This window comes from Syngnathus leptorhynchus, chromosome 11 (genome assembly GCF_054491065.1).
Source record: "Syngnathus leptorhynchus isolate UIUO chromosome 11, UIUO_Slep, whole genome shotgun sequence".
NCBI classification, from domain to species: domain Eukaryota; kingdom Metazoa; phylum Chordata; class Actinopteri; order Syngnathiformes; family Syngnathidae; genus Syngnathus; species Syngnathus leptorhynchus.
Genome location: NC_141205.1, coordinates 12213917 through 12235403, shown reverse-complemented (window position 1 = coordinate 12235403; position 21487 = coordinate 12213917). Strand labels below are relative to the sequence as shown.

Here is a 21487-nt window from a genome sequence, read left to right as displayed (position 1 = left end):
AATATTCGTAAGGCGCTTTATCATGAACATGAACTCGTATATTTTCACTGTTTTCGCGTGACATTACATATGCATCGTTAACGGTGATTGCCGTCTCAATTGAACTAGAAACATGTACTTATTCCTAACTCGTACATCTACGACTACTAAATCAACGTTAACTGAGTAAGCCACAGAATATATTTGTATTTTACTTTGTACTTTCTACATAGAGCTGTAGTGGATGAACATGATTGTTTGGGTACATTGGGGAACTGTCTGATTACCTTAATGTCGTTACCCACCAAAATAAGCAAGCACATGGTGAGTGTGAGTGTCAAATAGAACGTTTAGACACAATTCATGTAGTCGGCGTTTTTGTCATTGCTACTACTGCAACACTGTTTTTCACAAGACAGCACATTGTACATCCTAAATCTTTGTTGTATTTGTCCGGATTGTTTCATCAGAATGGAAAAAAGAATCAATGAGGAGAACAAGGAGGAGGTGATGCTATTGGAGGAAAACATTCAGCGTCTCCAGGTGGAGGTGGCACAACTGCAGCGCCAGCGTCAGAGGCGCCAGGAGGAACTCGCTTTGCATTCCAGCCAACCACTACGGGACGCACTGTGAGTTTTATTCCTTGCTAAGCCTCGATGTACATTTTACATCACTTTTACCAAAACCAGTCAGAGACTAAGAGCCACATTTTTTATTGTGTTACTGCAAAGAGCCACATCATACACAAGAGCACACACAAACATCCCCCCCACACACAGCTCTGCTCAGCCAAATTTATTATTTTATTTATTATCATGTCACGCACCAACATGATAATGACAGAAATCGATTCCTCCAGTACTAAGCCCACAGGCCAGTGAACATTGTGTGCACTGTCTCACAGACACAAACTCTCAGTTCGACAAAGTCCACAAACATAATCATTTACAATAGCATTTTTTCACTTACTATGCATGTTGCTTAGTGCATTCCTTGCCTTGAATAATCGTCTTCAAATCTGGCTTGTCTTTCGTTGTTGCTACTCGAAGCAATTCTTTTTGTTGGATGTCTGATACCATTCGTTTTAGCTTGTCGTTTTCAGGAGACAAGATTTCAACACCGTCACTGAGGCATTTTTTAACGACCTCCCCTTCATTGTATGGGTTTTTAGCCCGTGCAATGTTCCAAGCCAGTTGATGCGATGCAAGCGTGACAGTCTGAGTGCTTCGTATTATTTTGGAAAAACGCTACCTGTTTTTCTACCTGACTTTTCAGTGTCCAACTTACGCTTGCAAAATTCAGTCCCTTTTGGAAAGTCCTTATCGATATTAGCAGGAAGTGAGCTGAAGTGCGCTAATGGCGTCTGACATATCAGGCAGAATGGCTTGCCATTGCGTTCAACAAAAAAATATAAACTTTCCCACTCTGTTATAAACGTCCTGTGTTCATCTTCATACTTTCATTTAGCTGTGTATTTTCTCCCTGCCATTTTGAGAGCGAAATTTACACTATTTGTTTCCTCTAATCATCAAGCGAAGCAACACGCCCCAAAAAAGACCACAAACACAAATGTTGATATGAAACCAGGCAAAGAGCTGGATGCGGCTCACGAGCCGCGGGTTGGCCACCCTTGACCTCAGTGATCATTATTATCACTGTTATCATTTTTATATACAAAGCAATGAATGAAAAACAAAAAGAAGCCCAAAGAAAAAGAAAAAACAGCTCCGAAGCACACCTTTCATTGTTTTGACATCCGTCTGCCTGGATGTGTGACAGGTTGCTGGTGTGCGGACACGGGCCAAAAAAAGATGCTCACATGACTCTGTCCAGTCTGAGGGAGGAGGTGGAGCAGCTGGAGGAAGATCTGCAGCGTCAGACTCAAATGAACGGCATCAGCCTGAGGAGTTGCACTGCACGCATTCTGCAAAGCGGTCCGTCACAAAGACAAGCAAAATATTCAAATCTGTTTCCTATGCATTCAAATATGTTTACTATAGTGCTGCCCAAAGGTGGGGATACGCGTTTAGACTGTTTGCCAGCCAATGTCAGGGAGCTTATATACAAACAAGGATTCACAGTCACATTCCCAACTACGGACAATTCAGAACAACAGGTCACAACGCTTGCTAGTTTAATGCTAACGCATAACACAAACGCTATAGACAGGTTAAGGAACCTTCCATCAATGTTATTGTAACACGTGCAGACAGAGGAGAATGAATAAACAAATATCACTGTAGCTTCATTGCGTTTAGTGTTTCCTGTCTGTATGTATTATACTGGCCCCTCGTGGTTCAGGCAACAGACAACACCCGTTGAATCATGCCACAAATGGTCCTTCTTTACACATTCTCTTTCATTGATCTATTTTATCAAGCAAAGTATCATACGGTGCTATTATTTTATATTCAAACGATGTTACAAGATATCGATGACTGGCAAGTGAGCTTTGTGTTTGTGTCTATTTTTAGGCAGCACCAAATCAGTGCAAGAGATGTGTGTCTGCTGTCAGTGCTCAGAGCTGGACTTCCAGGTGGAGTTTCAGCTCTCAGAGATCAAGGTGGGTCGCAATGCCGGTCGACACACAAATTGTAGTGGAAGACGAATGTGCTTGTCTTCACTGTATTTCCCTCCCATTTCTTGAAGAAAGTAGTTGAACGCAACAGCTGCTTTTTCCATCCCACCCCATTGCCATGACTATTCATTTTAACAAATGGTGGTAGGCAACATTCAACAAGCAAACAAAACATTTACAGTTAATCAGCACACGGACTTTCCGATAGGGTCGCTGCACTTTAGTGTCGTAGTAACGGTCCAAGAGGGAAAACAATTACGGACTGCAAACTTTGCTGTATACTGACACGCCCTTTGATTTTCAAGTCAAAAGGCCTGGTGGTGTGTTGTGTGGCCCACAGGGGGTGCCAGAGCTCCAAACTCATGGCTGCACTCTGATGAGTTTAGCAGCTGACCTGCTGCAGCTTTCAACACTCAAATAACAAAGAAATATGACTTCTGTAAAATGAGATGAAAGTATCATTGAATGACTTTTTATGTCTTCCAAAGTTTTCATGATTGGGATTAACGAGAGGAACGGCTGCTTTGCTCAAGCCTTCCTCTCATGATCAACTTGTTGCACAGCATAACCTTGTTTTCATGACACGGCTGAGTTATGTCGCACGGAGACATGGACATTTGTCACATTGCCGCTGCTCTTTTAGTACGCCTTTAATTCATGTATGTTTTTTTCCCCGCCACATGGTGATGGATGTCTGGGTAACCTCAGCGTTTGGATGGCGAGAGGATGTTTTTCGGAGGAAACTTTTCTATTCTTGCCGAGAGAGGAACTCTCGGATGAAAATGTTTTGGAACTGTTTATTTGCTGCTTGTACACGAGACAGCGGAGCTTCTCAAGTAGAAGGGCAATGTGGGGAATTCAAACAACTGCATCTGCACCTGGTTTCAGTGCGTATCAAAGGGCTTTGTAGAGTTTTAGCAGTGCACAAGTCTAAAAACAGCGGTTGTGACATTGGCTAAGAAAGATGACTATTATGAGCAAAAGGGTTTTAAAATCTCAAACATAATGGAACATATGTTATAGATTGTATTTGTGTTAAAGGGGGGTGAGTGGCCCGAGAAGTCCATCAACAGCCTGAATATCCTGACGGGTGCCAGTGACCTGTGCAACTTCAGCCGCTTCCTCACTGGGTGAGTGTTCTTCTACTTGCTGGTGACGTTGTTGCAACTGCGAGGCGACCACGCCGACTGGCCAGGGGGTGAGGCAAGGTGGAGCTCAAGGTTGCCTTTTTCGAGGCTCCCGCGAGAGCTTCGGCAAGTCTTGGCAGATGTGTGAAGCTCGCCGCGCTCTCCGGTCACATCTGGACGATGCCTGTCTGGAAAACAACACGTGGAAAAACACTGCGGATAATGAGCGGCACAGAGACGCAGCTGAATTTATTCTTCAGCGTAACTGCTGATTAAGAGACTTGTCTTCTGGTCTCTTTGCGAGTCCCGAGCCAAATGAGCCATAAACCCTGTGGGCTTTCGGCCTGGACTTGACAAAAGTCAGCTGGCCTCCTTTTTCTAGAGCGATCGTGCGAAGCCAAGCCGAGTGCAGATCGGTTCGACGCGTGCCTCTTGGCGCTCACGACAAGCGGAGAACCCTACTTCTGGGGGAAAAAAGACATAAAAAGCACATATGGTCTTTTCCGTATTTTTCGGACTAAAAGTCGCTCCGGAGTATAAGTCGCACCACCCATAAAACCCACAATAAAGTGAAAAAAAAACATAAGTCGCACCGGAGTAGAAGTCACACTTTTGGGGCAAATTTATTTGTCAAAATCCAACACCAAGAACAGACATGAACCAGCAACAACAGGCTAAACGATACGGTATGCTAACGTGACATATACACAAACAAGGAGCTGAGAACGGGCTTGACGTAACATTCAGAGTTATTCAAATAACTATTACCGTAATTTTAGGACTATAAATCGCGGTTTTTGTCATAGTTTAGGTGGGGGGACGACTTATACTCAGGAGCGACTTATATTTGATTTTTTTCACAAATTTTCAAAATTCAAAAAATCCGCGATGTAGTGAAACCGCGATAAACGAACCGCGATGTAGCAAGGGATTACTGTCATTTGAACTGCAAGTGACGTCACCTGTGCCAACAAACTGCGGATCAAAAGTCAAGTACAGAGGCAAGTTTTTGTTGCACCACCTGTTTTCGACTAATCTTAACTTTTAATGTTTTTAAGGCTGACTTTTACTTAGTTGTGGAATTGCTCTACGCCACTCCGTAGACGAAATCCTTGAAACTATGTCACTTCTGAAGATATTTGGTGGTGGATTCTTGTACGGTCATTTTCTATCTCTTGTTCTTTCAGAGTGGAGGAGAGCAGGGACCTCTTGATGTTCTTCAGGACACTTCGGACTTTCTCAGACAGGATGAACGAGCGCCGCCAGGCCTTCTGGCACTTTCAGGTAAGTGGCGGCACGACCACCGTCCAACTGGGACCGCTCGCTGGTAATCATCAGCCCCGTGTCTCTTCATCTGCAACCTGATAGCCCCGACACGAGCTCGATATAATACGACAGGCACATGTTTGGATTTGAACGTGCTAACTGGTTGGCTGCGGTGTCGGCCAAATGCTTTTACAATTGGCAGTTGGACCCAGTCCTAACTCCACAGCAGGCAGAACTCAACATTTAATCACGTTGCAGAAGTTACACGGAGCCGCTGTTTACTCCAAGAGTCAAACGCTTTGCCAAGTTGGCGCACAAATGCGGCATTAGCTCGTTTTTTCCGTACTTGCCTGCGAGATTATTTTTTTTTTTCAGTTTTATCTCGCTCGACTTTCATTGTGTCGGAAAATACGATTGTCCCATGGAGCGCAACTGCTAATGACGCACAGGCGCTGGAGTTTTGAGTTGTTTTCTTTTGTGTTGCCACGCCTTCACAGCGCCGATGGATGTCGGCCTCTTAAGGGCTACAAACCACAAACATTTACAAGCCCTCGCGTGCATTTTTCATCCCAGCACGTTTAGATTTCAGCAGTCAAATACTGACAGCTCGGATTGTTGTGCAGTTCTGGTACGGAAGGTGCGAGATGCGGCGTGTGCTTTTCTCGACACTGTTGCAACAGATTTGAATGAAAGCAGGAAGGATTCAATCTCTATTTACACTGGCGCAACACGATCACTGCAATGTATCGTCAACTCGGCTTGAAAAACACTTGCACGGGTTTCTTCTTCACCGACAATAATTCCAAACACATTTAAAAAAAAAAAAAATCCACTTTATTCAAACACCTTAAGCCATACCTTGATATCACTGTACAAGCACTGCACATTGGTAAGCATTTGTCTTCTTACTGCAGAGGCTACATTTCATACATGGATTCAATAAATGATGATACATGCTTCCATACTTAATGTCAGGTTGAGTTCATAAATTAATGTCAGAAAGGCGGCAAAGTGAACGAGGGCTACAAAGCCGCCGCCACGCTCATTATTGATTTATTGGTAAGGCCTAATTATTTTAGTCATGCTTGCGCAGCATTTTGAATTAAACTCCAGAATAACCATTCAAGGGGATCTTCAAATCTTCTGTGTGGCTTTTATTCGTCATCAACGGTTCTGCTGTCCAATAAATTAGGCTAGGCGCTACTCAAAGTTCACGCTAATTGCCTGTTGTCCCAGTTGGGTGCTGGCCGCACTGCTTAGAATAATTGATATTCCCCAGCGGGCACTTTGAAAACAACTTATAATTCTACTGACTGTCTCGCGCCTTACTTGTAATGCAGAAGGCCAGTCCCCTCCCCACATCCAGAATATTTCAGTCAGTGTGCCCCAAAGAACAAAATTCTCGCCTTCTTCGTTGTTCACCGGTACCTTCCGATTGGCAGTACTTTCATACACATGAAGCTGTCGGGGTATTTGGACAGAACCAAGGGATTTCCATCCAGACGGACTTCGCTGAGGCTGGGTCTAAGGTAGTAGGTGTTGTTGGACCTGCAGAAGGTGTCGATGTTGATGTCTGTGATGTTGTTGTTCTGGTGGCGAGAGGGACACCGTGTCAGGAATTAACATCCCCACAAAACGACCCAACGGTGTAATTGGGGGCGTCTGCTCCAAAAGCGACGCCACCATTGGAAAAGGACTTTTTTTTTTTTTTTTTCTTCAAGTCATGCCTACTCGAGACTTTTTGCGGGCTGAATTTTTGATGAAGCAAGGGTTTGATTCCAAACGGCGTACCTGTAGATGTAAGGTCCGAACGTTCTCCGGGATTTGCGGGACTGCCTCCATCTGGTTGTTAGCCAGATACAAGTTGACCAGATTTGTCAGTTTCTGTCAGGTTTGGAAAAGGACCATTTAAGGCGTTTGCTCTCCGGGCACGGTCGAGCGCGCGTGGTGTCCCGCGTGTACCTTGAAGGCGGTGGCTTTGACACCCTTGGTCACGAGGAGGTTGTTGTTGGCGTTGAACGACGTCAGCTTGGCGGGCAGCACCGGAAGCCTGACCAGCCTGTTGTCCGCCAGCGACAGTTCCTCCAGTAGCGGCAGATTGGTGAAGGCCCCGTCCTCGATCTCCGAGATCAGGTTCCCCGTCAGGTCGATCCTCTTGAGTGTTACTGTCGCGCAGTGAAAAGAAAAGAGAAGAGCGGCTGCGTCAGAACTCATTTCTTGGCGGCAGGCACTTTTGCTCTCCGTTGTTGGTGACACCACATACCGATGTCGGCAAAGTCCCCGGTGTGGATCTTGTGGATTTTGTTAAAGCGGGCGTAGAGGTAGGCTGTCTCCTTGGGCAGGGTGGGTACGGCGCTCATGTCCGGGGTCACCTCCTCACAGTACACTGAGCCGGTTAGGCAAACGCACAGTAGGCAAGTCGGGAGGTCTGTAACGTGCCGTAAAGAGGTCAAAAGACGTAACTTGGCACATGCCGCACATCAGCAATTGTTGCCAGCGGAATTCCGTGTCAAAGATTTGCAAATGAACGTGGCTTGTTTTTCTTTGGCTTACCCGATGCGTCTCCTCCTGCTGGAACGGGGCTATTGTCCACTTCGTCTGCCAAAGGCGGCGCTCTCTGTGGAATCAACCAAATCCAGTTATGAGAATCAAGTTTGTGTTTGAATTTAAACTTCTTTAAGCCATCTATTTGTTTTGAATCATTACCCATCAGTCTGTCAATTTGATTGCAATTGAACAGGATTTTGCTGATTAAAAGCAGATATTTGGCATGAAACAGCAAAGGCCGTTTTGCATTGGAGTTGGGTCTCGTGCCGTTTGTCCACCACGGAGCCTTCATTCCATTCGGTGCGATGGATATCTTTCTCAAGTTCCACTTCTCATGTGGCCTCACATTTACAACAACAATGACGGCGGCGCATTATCATGTCGTATTGGTGACGAAGAGGCTCCTGAGCATCGTTTTGCCATCAAAACAAAATCTTCTGCTCCTGCGCTAGCGTACTCGGCAACAATTTATTCATCCAGCCCATTTCACTCTCAGGACTAAACGTAGCATTTAAGATTTGCTCAACTTCAACTCGGCCTGGGCTTTCTTTGAGCGAGCTATCACCAGGTTTCTCTTTGAAACGCATGCGTTTCCAGCTTTTCCGCTTCCTTGGCTTGGCCTGTGACCCTCAGACCTGTTTTTGTTTGAGGTGTCAAGTTTAAGCACTTTTTCATCCCATGATGTCAATAACAAAAGCTAGCTGCAAAAACAAAATCCAAAAGGTATCGCCGTACAAGAAATGGAACTTGTCAGTGTTTCCCTCTGCAGCCGTGACCAAATTGATTTATTGTTTTGGGAACAACAGATAGGAAATTGCACCTGGGCTTTTTTTGGACCGTTTGCTCCATCTGTTGCCAGAAGCAAGTAGTCCAGAGAGCGGCGACTCAAGATCATGTTGGAAAAATTTATATTGGTGCTGCGTTTTGGCCGCAGAGCAGACAAATATTTGCTTTTGCTCAGCCGCATGTGGTGGAATGAGGCTTTGTGTGCTGGATGTCAAGTCTCTCCAGTGCCAAGTGGAAACATTGGCCTCACCATTGCTGTGGCGTGCAAAGAGCACACTTGCGCAAATGGGGTCTAAGGTCAGCTTTTGATGCTTCTCCAGAGAGTAAAACAGGCACACAGTTTAAAATTCCTTATTTAGTGATTGTTAGAGAGGACCTTACATTAAAATGACATTTTATACCTTGGAACATTGGAATATTTAAAGTCTTAGCGCACACTAGGGGAAATCAACTAATAATCAAAATGTAACTCGCCGACATCGAACAATACCACTTAAAGTAGTCCTTCCGCAACTTTAGTGGCCACACGTGAGCCATCAACAGAGTTGGCGCAGCCGCTATCCCGAACTCAAGTCATTATTCAGCCTCTTTACACTCTCCGTCTCACCCAGCTTGGGATTGTTTAGACAAAGTAACGTGGAAGGAAGTTCTTACCCTGGCCCGCATCAATGTCAAATGGTTGCCGAAGAAGCTGCTTTGCTGCTGGCCCGGTTCTCCGGTGGCCCCGCTGGTGGCCAGCCACGGCGCCAGCAGCATGCACCTCAGTACGAGCTCCCTCACGCTGCTCGCCATGCCAGCAGATGCGCTGCGCTTCGAGCCCCCTTGGCGGCCTGTGTCCAATGACGCTATTTAAAGGCTCAAGCGGCTCGCTAAAAAAGACCCCCCCCCCCCCCCCCCACACACACACACACACTTTTTGTAACCCTTTCTTAACCGCGTCTTATTCCTCCAAGAAACACAGCACTTCATGCAAATAGAAAGAATTGCTTCCAGGGTGCAAAACCTTCACTTCAAACTGTGCAACATCCAAATGAGGCCGGGCCCGCCCGGGCCGGGCTGTCAAACAAAATAGCTTGTCGAGGGGCTCCAGTCTGGCCCACGGGCAGAGAGCGCAATAACTGCATCTTTGTTGCTATTCTTATCCACTGGAGGGCTGAAACAACCACTTAGCATAGAGATTGTCAACCGGTGGTCTGCGGCACTCTACTGGTCTGTGGCAATATTGGTGGCGGTCCGTGAAATTGGAAATGGAAAATAATTGTAACATTTTTAAAAATAAAATGCATTTATTACGTACGTAAACCCCTCCGTGAGGCGTCACCTTATCGTGGTGGAGGGGTTTGCGTGCCCCTATGATCCTAGGAGCCATGTTGTCTGGGGCTTCTTCACCCATGGCAAAAGGGTCCTAGGTGAGGGGCCAGACAAACTTGCCCCAAGTGGAGGAGTTTAAGTATCTTGGGGTCTTGTTCACGAATGGATGGAGCGCGAGATGGACAGGCGGATCGGTGCAGCTTCGGCAGTAATGCGGACTCTGTACCGGTCCGTCGTGGTGAAGAGAGAGCTGAGCCAAATGGCAAAGCTCTCGATTTACCGGTCGATCTACGCTCCTACCCTCACCTATGGTCACGAGCTATATGGGTCGTGACCGAAAAAACGAGATCCAGGATACAAGCGGACGAAATGAGTTTCCTCCGCAGGGTGTCCGGGAGCCAGATGAGGTGGCTCGGGCATCTCATCAGGATGCCTCCTGGACGCCTCCCTGGGGAGGTTTTCCGGGCATGTCCCACCGGTAGGAGACCCCGGGGACGACCCAGGATGCGATGGAGAGACTATGTCTCTCGTTTGGCCTGGGATCCCCGGGATGAGCTGGATGAAGTGGCTGGGGAGAGGCAAGTCTGGGAGTCCCTTCTAAAGCTGCTGCTCCCGCGACCCGACCCCAGATAAGTGGAAGAAGATGGATGGATGGAAACTTTGAGCTGGAAAAAAAGATGGAAAACAGCGCTTTAAATGTGGATGTTGACAACCGTAGGGTGCTGGGTGGTTTGCTTTTCTCGGGCCTCCTGGCCAGTCCTAGTTAAAAGGTGCTCATATATTGCCAACGCACCTGCGCGTGGGGAGGCTCTTGTTCCTTCTTTTTCTACTTGAATGCTTTTTCTTGAAGCTCTTTGCGCTCGTTTCCCCTCTCGCTGCGACTTGTCAAGAAGAAGAAACACCGATGTGCAAAAAAAGCGTGGGGAAGCCCGTCATGTCATTTTTCTTTGCCAAAGTCTGAGCTCGGTTCAAACGCAGCCGCAAGTCAACAGCTGTGAAATACACTCGGCATGCTCTCATTTAGAATGCCGCGTTTCTTCCACTGGAAGGTTTTCCCAGACTGCTTTGCCAGATTCAGTCTCCTTTTTTTTTGTGTAAATCAAGCTTGGGGCCCAAATCAGTGCAAACTGTCAAATTATTTATTAATTCAATTTTCCGGACTAAAAGTCGCTTCGAAATACAAGTCGCACCAGCCATAAAATGCATCGTAAAGAAGACAAAAAAACATATATTTCGCACCGAAGTACAAGTCGCATTTTTGGGGGAACTTTATATGTCAAAATACAACACCCAAGACCAGACATGAATAGGCAACAACAGGCTAAAAGATACGGTATGCTAACGTTACATAAACACAAACGAGGAACTGAGAACGTGCATGATGTAACATATAAACACTTATTCAAATAACTATAACATAAATAACAAGTTTATCAAACCATCCGTGTCACTCCAAATCATTAAATCCATCGAAATCTTCGGTGTCACTTATAAACAATGCCACTGCTGAGTCCGGAAGTACATGCGGCTCTGACGTCAGACTCATCGTCTGTTGCAGTTCCAATTATTCTACAGGCCTATATAACAAAATATATCCATCCATCCATTTTCTGAACCGCTTAGTCCCCACGGGAGTCGCGGGTGTGCTGGAGCCTATCCAAGCTGTCATCGGGCAGTAGGCGGGGGACACCCTGAACCGGTTGGCAGCCAATCGCAGGGCACACAGAGACAACAATTTGCACTCGCACTCAAACCGAGGGACAATTTGGAGTGCTCAATTGGCCTACCAAGCATGTTTTTGGGATGTGGGAGGAAACCGGAGTGCCCGGATATACCCACGCGGGCTCGGGGAGAACATGCAAACAACACAGGGAGGGCCGGAGGTGGAATCAAACCCGCACCCTCCTAACTGTGAGGCGGACGTGCTACCCAGTGCACCACCGAGCCGCCCAGAGTTAATTTAATAAAAAAAATATTTGACCGTCTTCTTGAGATGCCAGATCCTGAATCAACTAACCTTTTCAATTTTCAATTAATTTGCAATTAACCTAATATTTATAATTTCTTTTAATGCGAGTACAACATTTTTGTTGTTTTTAGTTATATGATTATTTCCTGTCCAACAAATCAACTTAGGACATATGAGAGGAGTTAAAAAAACTCAAGGTACTCGGGCTTGCATTGAGGAGAGTAAACGAGACAGCACACACTTACAAATACAGCCGCGTAACACACGTTAGCATTGGGCTATCTGCTGATAGCCATCCTAATATGGATGGGAACTTGCTCCATCTTCTTGCAAAACGTCTTCTCCATCCCTCTCGCACATGACATGACACGGAAATAAATCGTCCGTGCCAAAGCGTTTGCTACTCGTCTACCGAGTCAATCAACTGAGTTTCGTATCGCTGTCAATATTTTACAAGCGAGCGAAGCCACGTGGGAAAAAACAATTTGCTCTTCCCATCGTCTCCGGCGATGGCTTTTCCTTATGCTGGAACTCTGTTCTGTCTTGGAATTCGCTCCTGGAGATTTTGGGGGAAAAGTGCTAAAACAGCTGCGTGCACATGGAGCAAAACAATAACCAGGGTGGAGGTTTGCTCCACTTACGTAGCGTTGGGAGGCTATTGTGGAATCAAATTTGTGCAATTTGCGGATGTTGACAGTTGCTTTGACGTTGTTTCTTTTTTTTTTTTTTTGTGGTGGCTTTTCTTCTGCTGAAGTACTGAAGGATGGTGTGTTTCAAAAGGCTTCCCGCCGTCAGATCGATTCAGAGCAGATGTGGCCGAGTGAAGTCTTTCGAGTGGGCTTTTGGTAGACACTAGATTTGACAGATGCCAAGTTTGTCGCTTGGCGCCAGAGCAAATGCGCCGCATGACTAACCAGATGCCCGACCGTGCCGACAAGACGTGAGCGTACGAGGCTAATAAATCTCACGTGCGGCTTGACATATGGAAGCGGGATGATGCCGAGTGTAAAAACGGAGGAGACTGACTTGAGATGGACTCGATGTAGTGGTAACTCAAAAACGTCCAACCGACACGATCGAAAGCAGATGTCGGCGCAACCTGGCTCACTTGAATGTTTCGCTCTTCAGTTGATAGCTTTCATTATTGCTTGTTACGCAGATATGTAATATTGCAACTATATATTCTTTTTTTCTCGTCCAAAACGTGCAGCAAATAATCAAATCGGGCTTTGTAAATGCGGAGGGACGTCCACAACGTGCCTTGTACAAACGGGTTCAGCTGCGCCATAAAACTAAAACCCTTTCAGGCATTCGCTTTACAGCCGAAATTGTTTGGCATGCAAGTACCTAGAGTATGTAGAATATGGCGCCACACTTTTGTCTAAAGGCCACTCCTTAAATCACTTTAAAATAGTAGCATAAATTAAGCTCGTTAACTCACTTCAACATAGCTCCTAGGCACCGCAATCATGGCAAAGCGCTACTTTTGTTTTTCCATCATCGTCTGGCCCTGCGTCGGCACAATAACGACATAGTTTGACTCGATTGAAGTCGACGGAGACAAACACACCGTTCATGGAGTCCAAAAAAAAAAAGCCCCCCGAAAAAGAAGTGATTTTCTCCAGACGTCACAATTAGCGCCGGGAGAAAGATTTGCAAGCGTGGTATCCTCTTAAAACAAACCTAATGACATTAACATGGCAAATACACGTGAGGAACACGTCGACGCCAAGCAACGAATGAACGAGGCCTGCTCTGCTTTCGAGCGGCCAGATTAAGACTTCGCGGCATTTTGAGATGCTTTCAAATTCACTGCGTGTTTTGATGAGTTTCCTTGGGCCAGGGCTGCCCAAGTCCGGTCCTTGAGGGTCCGGTCCCCTCCTATTTAGCCTGTTTTAGATGCATCGCCACCTCAACACACATGATTGAAATCATTAGGAATGTCCTCAGGCTTTTACAGAGCTCGCAAACAAGCTGATCATTTGAATCGTTAGGCTGTGCCTTAAACAGGCTGGCTAGGAAGGAGCCCTTGTGGACTGGAGTTTGTGACCCCTGCCTGAGGTGGGTCAGCCACGCTGGTCTTTGCGAGGTCAAGTGGGCTATGTTGCATTTCCAAAAGGTCACGCCTTGGAAAGTAATCTTTTGGATGAGCTTTTGAAAAGCTTCTAAGGATTGTACTGCTGCTTTTTCGTGGATCTTTTGGGAAGAGCCACAAATCTGTGATAGAATCTTTTTCTCCCTGGTCTTTTGGGGAAAGGATTATTGGAGTACAGGCTTTCCAGCCAGCTTCAGGAATCTGCTTTTAATCAAGCCGGCATTCTGCTCTGACATCGGACGCCTTCGCGGCTCCTTCTAGACTCTGAAGCCTCTTTCACGTTGCCTGAGAAAGACTTCTTTACTTCATGGCACAAATCCTGAGCTCTCCCAAAGCCACAATTTTGCCCCATTTTGCATCGCACGCTAGAACAGTGTCGACCTCTAGTCTTGGAGCTGTGAAAGGCGGCAGTACGGAAGCGCTCGGTTCGCTCGCGCTGAAATGAAATTGCAAACAAAACAATCTCACTTTCTTAGTCCAAACCTATGAAAGTCTGTGGAGATCGATGGAGGAAGACTAAAGTAGGGGCGCGCCACCAAAGATACCCCTCCCAGACCTAAAACCACATCAGTCAGTTGTTTGATTGCAACTCATCCTGCCGGTCAAACTCTTATGACTTTGTTTACCTCTCTGTGGGCATTTAGTTGCAAACATGTCTTCTCTTTAACATGATTGTGTGTGTGTGTGCGCGCGCTCACATTCACGTGCATTGATTTGTGTGTGTGTGCGCTGTGAAACGTGGCAGGAAGGGGTCTGGCCAAGTGGTAGATCTCTTCCATATGTTTCCTGCAGCTCGCCTCTTCGCTCTCCGAAAGCACGCACTTAACAAGTCTTCATCGCACTCACGGCAAATCGCTAACAACGGCAAAGGTTAGCCACCTTTGTACCCCGATTCTGTGCACATTCGCTTCAGAATCGGTGGGGGCGATTTCAAGCCCGCTCGTGAGATGAGTCCCAACTGCTCATATGGCCGTCGGAGGAATTTGTCGTCTTTTACGGGCGGACTGAGCGTATTCGTAGTCTTTGGTGGTTAGCATTAGCATTCCAAGCACACAAAAGGCAGAAAGAAAGAAGTCGAAACATTAAGATGAAAGCATTTCAAGCATCTTGTCTTTGATTTGCTTGGACAGTTGGCCAGAGTTTTAAAAGTGCCACCTACAGGACATAGGGAGAGGTGAAACGTGGCGTCGGAACATTCCATGAGTTTATGTTTGCATTGCAGGGGATTAACCTGGAATTGAACACTTAAGCTTCTAAAATTCTCAGAAACATTGTCGTTACTGTGATTTCTTTTGCCAATGGCTAACGGTCAGAAACGCATGCTACTGCCACCCCGCCTACTCCAGTGGAACTGCACCAGCCTGCTGAGACGTCAGGTCTGAACAGTCATTGGCATTGCGGCAGATTTATTTGTACAGTAAATCGTTGCTTGACAATTACCTCATAAGTATTGGTGTGTATGATTAGCTTAGGGGAATCTTTGCCAATCTTTCCTAACTCGTGCAATCATTTTAAATACAGTTTTATTTGTTGCTTATCATATATATCAATCATCTAAAGAGCCCAGCAAATACAATCCTGTAGACCTCCCCAGCCCCAGAAGCCAAGAAATCTCAGACTGACCTCACAAAGCAGAAGTTTGAGTGTGCACTGACATCTACTGGTGAATTCAGACACAATGAACATGTTCATGTTCAGCTGTTTGGTGCTGTTTTGTTTTCATACCAGTTGCCTCCCCTAAACGCTCCTGCGCTGTCAGAAGACCGCCTTGGGCATTTGATAAGATTTCCAAGTTGACCTTTATTTCAAAGACAGCAACAAAAACATGGTGATGACATTTAGGAGGGGACTCAAGTCTTGATGAGTTGACTGTGACCAGCAGAGGAGGGCATTACTTCAGCGCTATGTCCAAACTGGAAACCTTCCATTTCATATCTCGTCTGTCCTCATATTGGACCCCCCCCCCCACACACACACACACACACAGGCAGGATCAATGACCACAGTGAGCAAGATTGGGGAGGAGTTCTAGGTTTATTTGAAAACATACTCAATAAATATAGCACCATCAGAGGAGCGGACATATGACAATACATGCCAAGAATGTTCCATTTCATGCAAATCGCATTTGAGCTCAACCTGGAGATATTTGTGACCATTTGCCTATTATGTTTTCGCAACATCTGTTAAATGACTCCACATCCGTATAAAACCTTTAAGACAAAACAATTCTTATTGCACTGAATCTGGCCAATATCCTGCCGTGAGAAGGCTTGATCAAAATGGAAGGTTTTGACTACACAATGACATCAAACCGAAAAACAGAAGAAGAAAAAAAAGATTTTGACGGAAAATTCTGTTTGTTGTTCCGCGGAAGGCTGTTGAGTCAATGTCATGGTTATTTAGAATGATGCAATGTTCTTGCTCCCGTAAAGCAGTAGATGCTTGAACATGTTGTGTTGTTGTGATGGCAATCCATGGGAGGCGCCAATGTTGCTAACCCCCCACCTTCCCCCAAGCCGTCCTGTACGGGGGCCTTGTGGCTTCCATTCAGACCAATATGACATAAAAGCGTATGTGTTTGTACACTTGTAGTGACAATGTGTAATGTTGAAATCTGTTTCATCTGCGATTATGAGACTTTTGATGACGCTGGCCATCATTTGCGGCTCTCCCCTCTTAGACGGCCGTTGATCACTTGCGGAAGTTTCCCAGTTGAACGCCCTGTCGTCTACCCACGCATCGGAAGGTGGCAGGGTGGATGTCCCAGTACTTGACGGGGTTGGCAAACAGACTGATGCCGTTGTACAAGTTCTTTTTCTCGCCCAACTGGATGGGGCAGAAGTCGTTGACGCGCACGCTGCTAATTTTGTTTGCGTGGAGGTAAATAGCCTGCGCAGACAGACAGACAGACAGACGTTTTGGAAAATTCACTCAAATGTCTCTGAGTGAAATTCATCCCCGAGCGGGGGGAAACAAGAGGAGTGCAGTTTTGTGCAGCTGACAAACTGGAAAATTCCACGTCCTTGTTGGCGCCATGTTCTGCAATATTAAGACTTTTACACTTGGTTGTGTTTTCGAGGCTGTCGTGGCTCAGCATGAGACGACGCGCGTGTCCGTGCGTGCGTACGTGCGTGTGCGTGTGCATGCGCATCAGGTGTCTGACCTGGAGGTAGCGCAGTGAGCTGAGTCCCGGCGGGACCTTTTTCAGACTGTTGTTGTCCAGGTGGATCTCGCGGACGTTAGGGATGTGGGCCAGAGTGCCGTTTTCCACAAAGCGGATCTGGTTGAAGGACAGGCTCAGCCTGCCGGCCGCCACCGGCGTGACATAAGAGACATCTTTGCGTTCACACACACTTTTTCTTGGCAGCTTTTCATCATTGAACGAACGACAAGTCATTCAATGATGAAAAGCCTTGTTATAATATAAAATGTATGACATGCAAAAGTCCAAAAAAATCTTTCAATAATTGCAAATTATATCGATTTAATTACAAATGCCTCTACCGTACAAGTTCCCATGATTCCTCTTTATATCGAATTGATGAATGTTGGTGTTTATTGTATGAGACCAAAATATTTTCACCTCTGCAGATTTTTATATCTGATGAAGTCTTCTACCTCCACCTTAAAGATCTTGTTGTATTCCAGATTGAGCTCTGTGATGGAGGAGGGCAGGTCTATAAGGGGAGGGGCGGCGGGGGGACAACAACATAGCCAGGTCAGTGTAAGTCAAGCACTCGTGAGTTGGAATCGACGACGGCGGCGGCGGCACCTTTGGGCACGGCTGTGAGCCTGCTCTCGGACATCCCCACGTAAAGCGTGGTCAGCCCGTTGAAGGCCCCCAGCTCCATGCCGGTGTTGGCCAATGGGTTGGCGCCCAGTTCTGTTTTGGCACAACAAGCCACAAGAGAGTCAATAGAACGGAAGGTGCTTGTCCTCATTTCACCCCCCAAAAATGTTTCATTGGTCTTCACAATTGCAACCAAAGAGAAGATGAATCGTCCAATAACCTCATTTTGAAATTTTCGTTCCTTTATTCCAAATAAAATAAATAAATTGGCACCGAAGATAATTGTGTCGCTAGCACTTTGGTCCACCAGCAAATGGACAAAAATCCATCACGTCAGTCCGGTAACTTGTGTCTTTCCTGTCCTCGGAAGACGTCGTGTCTTCCTGTAGTTGCAACCATCCTACATGCAATTCTTTTTGATTTGCTGAGATAATCAGCTTCCTAATCGTCTTCTGAGTTCTTTCCGCACCACTCGATTTATGAGCTGGCCTTGACACTCTGCTGGCATGATCCCATGCTGCTGCTGTACGCACCGCAAAAAAAATGACAGCGCATCTGCTTTTGATGTTTCCGCACCCGTCTGGTAAAATCGCACTCATCATTTCCATTTCATGCTTATACTTTTTTTTTTCTTCCTCAATTTATTGTCTCAACTAAAAACAAAGCATCCTGCAAAAGCCTTTGGAAAAACGCTCTGGTAAATTATGAGCGGAGGCATTTTTGGGACTCTTGTCCAAGCCTGAGTTGTCCTACGAAATGCGCAGACTCAATACGAGGCCTCAGATGACCCGGAAAAATTCTGCGGCCTTCTGCAGTCAATGGAGCCCAAACAAGTTCTTCATTTTCGGAGTTGCTTTGCAGTTTGACGCTTTTCTTTTACACTCTTCTTTCTACCTTTTTCCTTCTCTTCAGTGATTAGTAGTAAAAGATGGGTTGCTTTCACCTGAAATACCGTGTTCTGACACAAAAACGTGTATCGTAATTTTCGGACTATCTTTTGTTTATTTGTTTCATGAACTTGAATATTGTGCTTTAAAGTGTTAATTGCTTTATTCGTTTTTTTCAGTGTATTAAAAATAATATGAGGTGATCAACTGTACTAGTAAGTAATGTGTTAATGATCAAGTAAATTTTTTTGAAAAAAAAAACACATATAAGTCGCTCCTGAGTATAAGTCGCCCCCCCCCCACCCAAACTATGAAAAACAACGCGACTTATAGTCCGAAAATTACGGTACGTGCTCGACATATCAGTCGGTTGCATCCGCTGCAAAGAACGACTTGACCGCTTAAGTGAGCTATCAGAGCAGCAGATGACAGAAGTAAAAGTTGGTTGGTCACTTTGGATGCGGGTCCATACCGAGCACGTGCAGCTTCTTGAGGCCTTTGAAAGCATCCCTCTGGATCTTGTTGATTTTGTTTTCGTGGAAGCGCAGCTCAATGACGTTAGGCGGCAGGTTGGCTGGGATCTCGGTCAGGAAATTGTAGGAGAGGTGGAGCAGGCGCAGGCGGTTCATGTTCCTGAAGGCCTGCGGGTGGATCTTGGAGATGCGGTTGTTGATCAGGAACAGGCCCTGGAGCCAGAGAAAACAATAGTCGTCGGACAACGGCAAAGAAATCCATGGTTCGGGGATGACCTTGCCACAACCAATGCTGACGCAATGGTAAGCTGTCAGAGCTCTCTGGCAGCATCGCCCTTACAACACATACGTTGGTGTTGAAGCACTTCTTCTGGTCTGGCTACACATCTCGTGATCTGGCCTCCTGGACCTTGATGACGTCCATCATCAAATCAGTGGGCATGATTTGAGTCAGTCCCACAAAAGTTGAGCATGCAAAGTGCCATCCCATCCCCTCCAATTGGCTCGTGTCAGATGTGTAGCTGTCTGTAGCCGTCGCGGTAAAAAGCGGTCAGTTTTTGGCCGACTCCAAGGAAAACACCAGAAGGGGAAAACGCCGTTCATGTCTCGACGTGGTGGTTTGTTTTTGGAAGCAGGAAAACCAGAGGAACGACTAATTACTCGAGTCACTGGCTGATAGCATCGACTCCGAGCTGAAATGTTACCAGGTGTTTTCCCGCACGAGATGTGACTCACTTTGCGGCTCTCCTAATCCTTTCAACTTTTCAGACGGTTTTGTTTCCCCCCGTTTTTGCGCCCTTACGAGTAAGACAAGTCGAGTTTTTTCATTTCTTGAGCAGGTTTTGAAGAAATGCTGCTGGGAAGACATTCTACTAGCGTGCTAAATTGTCTTGCCAGTCAGGAAATTGTCATACATGGGACCTTAAGCTGGACGCCGATGATATGGGCGAGGACAAAAGAGACCTTAAATACAACAAATACTCAAAAGGCTTGCCATCAATTTGACGTCTTTCCAGCCTGCGTGTTGTGTGTTGCTCTCACATAAAGCTTGTCCAGGCCTTTGAAGTCGTTTTCCTTGATCTGGGTGATATCGTTGTTTTGGAGGTCGATCATCAAGATGTCACTCGGAATCTTGGCTGGCACGCTGATCAAACCTGCCGATGCAATCACATCATGTCGCCTTGAATCCGGTCCTTTGTAATGAGTGCAATGAAATGGGCATCAAATTGCGCTTTGCTGATCCCTTAAGCATTTTGTTTGCCTCAAACGGCTACCTGCGACTTTTGGCTATTGATGGCCACAGGTAGTGTGATTCCGTAAGATTTAGCGGGCTGCTCTAGGCCGGTTCGATTTCTCGTCCCACTTGGCGGTGGCTCCGGTAGCTTCCGTTCATCCATCCATGCATTTTGAAGTGATGTCATGTGACCAGGCCAGCCGTTTACCTTGATCAGAGCACTGCACCACTCTGGGCGAGCAGTGGCATCCCATTGGGCAGCTGTCGTAATGATCGTCGTAGTTGTCGTTGTCCCCGGAATCAGCCATCATGACGTTGTGGCTTCTCATGATGTCCATGACGTCAACGTGCTGGTAGTAGTGGCTGCTGCCCAGCGTCAGCATACAGAGCAGAAGGACCACCCTCATGTTGGGCCCAAACGGCGTCGTCTCGTAGCTTGTGCTAGCTTTGCTGCGAGGAACAAACGCGGCAAATGAGAGCAGAGAGTGGCAATCAATCAATCATCTTCTTGCCATGTTTTTTTTTTTTTACACATAAAAACGATCTCACACACCAACAATTGAAAGCCAATCGACCAATCCGCCACCACTGCCGACTTGTTCGTGTCAGGCAGAATCTGCTGAATGCGGTCGGACAAACCAATAACCCTAACTCCACCCCCTCCTCCCCCACGCCCCCTCCGCTTTTGTTAACCTTGGCACAGGTCGAAGAACCCCAGGTGGGATGACATGGTCCGGGCCAAGGCCAATGTTTTGCCAGGCTCCTACCTATTGACCATGGGGCTGATTTATGCGGCTTCCCTCTGAAAGCCTCACACTGACTGCCCGCTGAGAGGCCGACATTGTCTGCTCGCCGGCCGCGCCTGTGCTAATCTAGATGGATTCTCTGCTCGGCCGCCGACTGGCCACAAATATGCGCTGCCGACGACCGCCGTTGCATTAAACAGACTTCTGTGGAGTCCGAGCAGACCGGCGTTCCTCAGAACTTTAACAACTTCAGTATTTACGGAAAAATCGGATCCAACAGAGTCTACAATCACTTCTATTTTTTTTAGCCTTGCATTTTGTCAACTTTAAGACTTGGCTATAAAAATCATCCAAAAAAAAGACCCAAAACCAGCCATCACCTATTGAGAACCTTGAACAAGACTGATATTGCCAGAAAAATCCCAGGACATTTTGGCAGTTCAACAACATCTGATCAGGATCCCATCCCATCCCATCAAAACAGCACCAGTGTGGCTGTCCGGTCTCTCGCGAGTTAGAAGGTCCAAGCTTGGAACTTGGCAAGTCTAACCCCAAGAGCACTTGTGGAGCAAGGACACGTTCATCCAGCTTTTGATCAAATCATAAAATATCTGCCCCAAACCATCGGAAAGCAAACAAATGTCGACAGAACATTAGGCAAGTAGGAATCTGTTAAGCAGTTCACTTGGACACTTG

At 46.4% G+C, this 21487-nt stretch overlaps 3 protein-coding genes across 7 annotated transcripts in view; 1 reads left to right on the top strand and 2 right to left on the bottom strand.

Moving 5' to 3' along the window:
• Positions 1-21487, top strand: part of cenpp (centromere protein P) — a 34176-nt gene that overhangs the window by 803 nt on the left and 11886 nt on the right. For 3 of the 5 annotated variants that reach the window (XM_085924245.1, XM_085924246.1, XM_085924244.1), the window contains exons 2-6: positions 450-608; positions 1759-1913; positions 2454-2542; positions 3599-3687; positions 4872-4968. In XM_085924245.1, the coding sequence (XP_085780371.1) occupies positions 451-608; positions 1759-1913; positions 2454-2542; positions 3599-3687; positions 4872-4968 (588 nt within the window). In that variant the 5' untranslated portion in view covers position 450. Of the gene's footprint in view, positions 1-12; positions 166-186; positions 304-449; positions 609-1758; positions 1914-2453; positions 2543-3598; positions 3688-4871; positions 4969-21487 lie in introns of those variants that run through there. The other 2 variants (XM_085924243.1, XM_085924247.1) reach the window with 2 other exon arrangements.
• On the bottom strand, positions 5786-9098 carry ogna (osteoglycin, paralog a). Its single transcript, XM_085924248.1, has 6 exons — positions 8938-9098; positions 7504-7567; positions 7214-7378; positions 6913-7115; positions 6742-6834; positions 5786-6539 (listed from the first exon to the last, which is right to left on the bottom strand). Exons 1-6 carry the CDS (start codon positions 9073-9075, stop codon positions 6369-6371), a joined length of 834 nt encoding a protein of 277 aa, XP_085780374.1. The 5' UTR covers positions 9076-9098; the 3' UTR covers positions 5786-6368.
• aspn (asporin (LRR class 1)) lies at positions 15682-20487 on the bottom strand. Its single transcript, XM_085924253.1, has 7 exons — positions 20254-20487; positions 19853-19965; positions 18811-19024; positions 17434-17544; positions 17245-17338; positions 16825-16963; positions 15682-16550 (listed from the first exon to the last, which is right to left on the bottom strand). The coding sequence occupies exons 1-7, from the start codon at positions 20450-20452 to the stop codon at positions 16353-16355; spliced, it is 1068 nt and encodes a 355-aa protein (XP_085780379.1). The 5' UTR covers positions 20453-20487; the 3' UTR covers positions 15682-16352.

What these genes read in the sequence shown, in the direction of transcription:
- ogna (XM_085924248.1), bottom strand. Translation starts at nt 9,075, where the DNA reads ATGGCGAGCAGCGTGAGGGAGCTCGTACTGAGGTGCATGCTGCTGGCG. An exon ending in AGCAGGAGGAGACGCATCGG is followed by an intron (nt 7,379 to 7,503) that starts GTAAGCCAAAGA and finishes GGCACGTTACAG; the next exon opens with ACCTCCCGACTTGCCTACTG. An exon ending in TTCGGACCTTACATCTACAG is followed by an intron (nt 6,540 to 6,741) that starts GTACGCCGTTTG and finishes TCTCGCCACCAG; the next exon opens with AACAACAACATCACAGACAT.
- aspn (XM_085924253.1), bottom strand. Translation starts at nt 20,452, where the DNA reads ATGAGGGTGGTCCTTCTGCTCTGTATGCTGACGCTGGGCAGCAGCCAC. An exon ending in AAGGCCTGGACAAGCTTTAT is followed by an intron (nt 19,025 to 19,852) that starts GTGAGAGCAACA and finishes CTCTGGCTCCAG; the next exon opens with GGCCTGTTCCTGATCAACAA. An exon ending in GCTCACAGCCGTGCCCAAAG is followed by an intron (nt 17,339 to 17,433) that starts GTGCCGCCGCCG and finishes CTCCCCTTATAG; the next exon opens with ACCTGCCCTCCTCCATCACA.